The sequence below is a fragment of the Triticum urartu genome, unplaced genomic scaffold (genome assembly GCF_003073215.2).
Source record: "Triticum urartu cultivar G1812 unplaced genomic scaffold, Tu2.1 TuUngrouped_contig_6540, whole genome shotgun sequence".
Lineage (NCBI taxonomy): Eukaryota > Viridiplantae > Streptophyta > Magnoliopsida > Poales > Poaceae > Triticum > Triticum urartu.
In genome coordinates this window covers 1-6044 of record NW_024117310.1, presented here as the reverse complement: position 1 = coordinate 6044, position 6044 = coordinate 1, and the positions used below count along the sequence as shown (strand labels likewise).

Genomic DNA, 6044 nt, shown 5'->3' with positions numbered 1-6044 from the left:
GCCACCCCGCGCCCCGGCTCCCCCGCCGCCACACCACTTCCCCGGCGCCCCGGCAAGCTCCCCACGCCAACCCCTCGCCACAGCCGCCCATCTACCCCGGCGCCGCTCCTCCACCAACCCCCTCGACACCGCCGCACTTGTACCCCCCCTGTCATGGAAACCCCCTCTGCTAACCACCCCTTGTGGAATACTTTTTTTCTTGTTGCGGGGGACCCCTTGTTGAATGCATGGTATAAGTTTCTGCTTTCAAATGAATCTTCAGCAGCTGTGATTTATTTAGCTCGAATTTGCATTGCTTGGCAATTCCCACTTTGCGTTCTGCATTCGGGAGTTCCTGATTCAGCGTATGTAGATGTCATGTGCAAAAGTAGCCTGTGAAACTGACTTTTGAACAGTTTTTGGTGACCTCAACATAGCAGCTTAATGCCTGCAAAATGTACTAGATTTGATTCTGTTAATCTACTACAAAATGGACCAGGAAGGCTCATCTATTGGCTTTCCATCAATATTACTCCTATGTATTTCTTACAATTGTGAGCACAAATACATGTAAAAGTATACTGCTAGTATTGATTTATCTGTTGGAACGCATGCAGCATTTCATGCAGTTTATGATCAAAGGGGGATTCATGTGTACCCATACCCCCAAAATTGCTGGAGTTAGTGAGGGAGGATCAGCGGTCTTTAAGGTGAACTACTTCAAAGAACAAGCGTCCCTGGCACAGTCACCCCAACTCTATAAACAAATGCTTATCAACGGAGGAATAAACCGAGTGTTTGAGGTCGGTCCTGTTTATCGCGCAGAAGATTCAAATACTCACAGGCATCTTTGCGAATACATAGGTCTTCATGCAGAGATGCAAATCAAGGAGCATTATTTTGAGGTAATTATTCCAGAAAGAAATGTTGTTATTACACCCTTTAAAAATTGCTGCTGGCAGTACTGACACTAGTGTACTACTACTAAATTACAGGTTATAGATTTTGTTGATGTGCTGTTTGTTGACTTATTTGATCACCTGGCCAAAAACTGTTCAGAGATGCTGGACATAATACAAGAACAATACCCCTGTGAAAGACTGAAGGTAAACTTAAATTTTATTTTTATTCTTTTTGTACTAGTAGTATGTTCATATGTCAAATTAGTGTGCTGAATTGTGTCTTATCATCGCAGTACCTTCAGCAAAATGTGAGGCTCAAATACTCCGATGGAATCAAAATGTTACAAGTGCGTTATTGTTCCAACCATTAAATTTTATGGTTTGTCATGTCGGATATTGTATTTACAGTTTGTGGGTCTGACATGTGCAGGAATCGGGTTTTCCAATCCAAGAGCCACAAGACTTAAACAATAAGGCGGAGCTAATGCTAGGGAAACTCGTCCTTGAGAAGTATGTTTTGTCCCAAACTTATTCTTTTCTGTGCTGACCTTGGATTAGGATTATCATTTTTTTGTTTGTTTTGCAATGTGATGTACTGTGTACCCGCAATATGCAGTTCGTCTGATCAACTTTTGCAACATAGGTACAAAACAGATTTCTTCATATTGTACGAGTTTCCATTGGCAGTCAGACCATTTTACACAATGCCGTCCGGGCAAGAGCGTAATCCTGGTAGTTACAGTAATTCCTTCGATGCTTACATTAGAGGTATGCCCTTTTGGATTCTTATATGGAAAAGGGATATGCAGGTGTTTCTTATTTGATAATTGTACTGAGTTGCTTTGTCATCGTTTTTGTTTCTTGAAGGCCAAGAAGTCCTTTCAGGTTCTCAGAGGATCCACAATAAGTCGTTGCTGATTAAAAGGATAGATGAGCGGGGATATATCAAAGCAATCTTTCAGCAGTTCACGGATACTTTCGGGTATGTGCCTTCTACTACTAGTAGTTCAACTCCTCGTTATGGATAATTATAAATTATATATTCTCTGCATTCTCTTGTAGGTGCGGAGCACCACCGAGAGGAGGTTTCGGAGCTGGACTCGAGCGGCTTGTGATGCTTTACTTAGGAGTGCCGGATATTAGAATTGCTTCACTTTTTCCGCGTGACCCTGGCCGCCTGGTTCCCTGATTAATTGTATTGTAGTTCCTTTAGTCTTTTTCAGTGCCGGATATTACAATTGATTCAGCGCCTGACTCTCTCTGTAGTTACCTTAGTCTTTTTCAGTGCCGTTGCTTCACTTTTTCGGTGCGACCCTAAGTGCCTGTCTCCCTGAGGCCTTGTTTGGTTGTAGGGGAACCAACCCCCTAGTGGAATTAATCCCTTGTCACCCAATCCCTGTGGGGGTTGATCCCCATCAAATCCTGCTATGTATCCTTTATTTGGTTAATTATAATCCCCGTCACCCCTGTCATTCAACGGTTGCATTTAAAGTAGGATTATTTGAACTGATCATAGAATACATTTTGAAACTGATCATCCAAGTATTATCATACCATGTGATGATTCAAATTCCATAAATATAGCAGAAGTTTTAAGACCTTTCACAAGTATATCAGTAGTTTTAAGCATTCAGGACATTTGATGAGATATTTCACAAGAACTAACTAGTGGCAGAATTCAAATAATCACTGTGCACAATTTGACCACAACAAAACAAACAACTAGGTCACCATAAAAAACTGTCGGAAGTTCAATTCCAACAACATAGAACTAGCTTCCCACATACGAGAAAATCAGTTACTCCTTTCCTTGGTGAGTAAATGGCGTTGAGCAGTTAGTGATAACTCAAGCATGCACAAAAAGATACAGAGCATGTAGACCAACAAGTTGCAATTGCAATGCTGGGTAAAGAGCAGGAGATAGAAAGAAAAATCTCTACAGGCTGCATCTTTACATTTTCCATGCAAACTTGCTACAAATTATACAATGTCAATGTCAATTATATTTTTTTGCGAAAAGTCAATGTCAATTATATCTTCACAAACAGGAGATGAATAATAGCTTGTACTATGTCAATGTTATACAAAAGATTACAAGCAAAGCAAAGAAATTAAATAGATAGATGCATGCAGTCTCTTCACAAGAGTACAGTACAACCAAACTGTACCAGTACACACACTAAGAACAAACATATTTATTTATGACTACCAACTAGCCGAACTTGCCCAAGATTCAGAAAAGAGGCTTTGTGCTGCTGCTTATGATCTTAACATGTGAATCAGACCTTGACAAAATATCCTTGCGAGGTAGGGTAGGATTTGTGCCAGGGCAAGAAAAAAGGAGAGGGACGGTAGAACTAATTTTCCTTAAGTGGAGAGTGATTTCCGTGCAAGATAAGGCCAACTTATCTAAAAGGCCATCACAAGTAAGCAGCGACCGCAAAGAAAAGTGACAACAAAAATATCACAGCACATACCAGTGGTGAAATAACTTATCTAGCAGACGAAGTAGATAAGTTATACTCCCTCTGTCCCATAATATAAGAACGTTTTTAACACTACACTAGTGTCAAAAATGCTTTTATATTATGGGACGGTGGGAGTATTACACAACTTCACAACAAATCAAGAATCAAGTGTCCATGGAAACAGAGGTGACAAGTAGACCTAGCAAGACTGACTCGGTAAAAAGATGCTTGTACAAAATTAAATGTTTATACAAGGAGGTAATGACCAAGCATACAGTGAGTGACTATGTAGTAGTAGAAGAATATTATGCATGAAACAACATAGATGTATGCCTGAGTCAAGCTAGTCTAGCCAGCTGCCTTCTTAACCACATGATGTGACTTGATTGATCAACGCTGAGGAAAATCTCTCTTTTTTGTTCATTCATGGAGACATCGAAAGCATATACCTTTTCTTCAGTGGTTAGCTCTTCCATTTCATTCGCCACAGCAATGCATTTCTTGATTGAAAACTCATCTACATAAGCCCTGGTTCTCTCTATTGCTGCAGCTTCCTCCTCAGCTTGCTTGGTCTTCATGGCAATATAGCTCTTCATCATCCCTACAACATCAGCTTGCTTGCGCTTCTTGGGCTCCTTTTCCACTCTCTTCCCCAACGTACCTTGAAGCTCCATAGGATCTTTTCCAACCTCCTTTTCTAGTTGCTGGGTGGAGATGCTTATCTCGTCATCATCATCAACCACTCTCTCTCCAATATCCAGAAAGGTGCTCTCTCTCGGAAGGCTCATTGACATGATCAACTTGAGTAAGATGCTTAAGGTAATAACGATCTGCTGATTGTTAGTATGACGAGAGTATTGAGGATTTATTTATGGAATTGTCTCATTAATATTCGGAATAGTTTCGAGAGGAACTGGAAGCGTTTCAGCATCACCGGAAGGGTTTCCGAGTTTATCGGGCAATACTGGGTTTTACCAATAAATAATATATAGATGGAAAATGTTTCTGAAGGAGTTAGATTAATAATAAAAGGCTCTACTAATTTTTAGGAGGCTTTATATTTAATTTAATATCAACGGGTCTTAAAAGACCAAGAGATGAAAGGCAACTTGGGCCACGGAGTAGGGGAGGAGTCCAACTCCTTCCCCCTCGCCTATTCTCTCTAACCTATATAGCACATAAGTTTTGGAGCCTCCTCTAGTTTTAGTTGATCCTAGTTGATCAAGTAGAGCTTGACCTAAATTCTCTAATCCTCATAATTAGAAGTCCAGTGTGGTTCTAATCTACACCCTCTAATTCTACGATGACGATTAGCTCTAGACGATGAAGCGTTGCCGGATCGTGAAGACCGTATGCTTGCAACCAAGTAGAGAGGCCGTGATTTCGGTCTTCTCTTCAAGGGATCGTTCTTGGGCGGTTCGCGGGATCGTTCATCTACGGTACGAGGGACTCCAAGTACAATCTACACCGACTCGTCTACTTCCGATGCACTCCAGAGTCGATAATGATTGTTGATCCAAACCTTATATGCATCTTCATATTGTTCCTGGGTGATCGCAGAGCGGATTTTTGTTTGTTTTCTACTACGTTTCCCAACACTACCATGATTTTTTACGTGGACGGCCCAAATAATGTCATGCAGGTGCGCCTCCGGCCCGCCCAGGACAAAAAACCCATTTCCTGTCATGAATTTTTGTCATAATTATCTTCGTAGAAGTGTCACATCCATGACAGATTTTTTTTCGTTCAGGCCAATGTCACGGAAGTGTCTTTTTTTAGTGTTGGGCTTCTTTCCTTTCTTGCCTTCTCCTTTGCCTTGTTCTTTTATGCGGACTTCGTCTTTTGACTTGTCGACCATGAAGCCTCGCTTGGACTTTCGTTGACCGAGTTGGCTTGTTTGGACCCACGGGGGGTAGTTTGGACTAATGTTCACTGCATTGGCTTGTGTTGACTACTTGTGTGACACTCCATGTTTGGATATGGGGTAGGACTTCAAGTAGGGTTAGAATCCACTACTACAAAACATGATTTTCTTTTCTGGATCGTTGGATTGGCGGGGGATGTGTGCATGTGTGAACTACTTTATTTCGGGGTTTTCATCGTTTTTCACCGAGGGGGGGGGCAGTAATGGAGGTTGTCTGCGGGGTCGATCGAGAGGGAGTTGGACGTGCGAATGTACAATCTCCAATTCCTCTTTAATAGTAGAGATTACATTGGAAATTTTGCTGGAATTTTGTCTATTTTGGGCCTAGCCCAATAGCAATTTCAGAAATTCCTAATAAATTCTAGAGGCCCACGCAGCCCACTCGTGCAATGCAAGAGGTGGAATAAAAGTTTAGTCCCACATTGCTAATTTAGAGGGAGTTGGACCTCTTTATAAGGGAGGTTCTTTCCCCACATGTATGAGCATGAGAACAAGAGAGACATCCACGCGCGCTCCTCCTCCGCCGCCCGCCTCGCCACGCCACGCCTCGTCACAACACGACGCGACGCGACGCGCTGCGGGAATGAGCCGTGTGTTGGGGAACGTAGCAGAATTTTAAAATTTTCTACGCATCACCAAGATCAATCTATGAAGTCATCTAGCAACGAGGGAGAGGGGAGTGCATCTACATACCCTTGTAGATCACGAGCGGAAGCGTTCAAGAGAACGGGGTTGATGGAGTCGTACTCGTCGTGATCCAAATCACCGATG

The 6044-nt window shown here is 42.2% G+C and overlaps 1 protein-coding gene across 1 annotated transcript; it reads left to right on the top strand.

The window, feature by feature from the left end:
• The first annotated feature begins 6 nt into the window (after positions 1–6).
• Positions 7–2353, top strand: LOC125530758 (aspartate--tRNA ligase 1, cytoplasmic-like). Its single transcript, XM_048695158.1, has 8 exons — positions 7–139; positions 597–884; positions 975–1085; positions 1175–1228; positions 1312–1391; positions 1525–1649; positions 1749–1863; positions 1944–2353. The coding sequence occupies exons 2-8, from the start codon at positions 603–605 to the stop codon at positions 2068–2070; spliced, it is 894 nt and encodes a 297-aa protein (XP_048551115.1). The 5' UTR covers positions 7–139; positions 597–602; the 3' UTR covers positions 2071–2353.
• The last annotated feature ends 3691 nt before the right edge of the window (positions 2354–6044 follow it).

Bases quoted from the DNA above. Each gene is read 5' to 3' on its own strand.
- LOC125530758 (XM_048695158.1), top strand. From the start codon at position 603: ATGCAGTTTATGATCAAAGGGGGATTCATGTGTACCCATACCCCCAAA. The intron at 1,086-1,174 runs GTAAACTTAAAT...TTATCATCGCAG, and splicing joins ACCCCTGTGAAAGACTGAAG to TACCTTCAGCAAAATGTGAG. The intron at 1,864-1,943 runs GTATGTGCCTTC...ATTCTCTTGTAG, and splicing joins CAGTTCACGGATACTTTCGG to GTGCGGAGCACCACCGAGAG.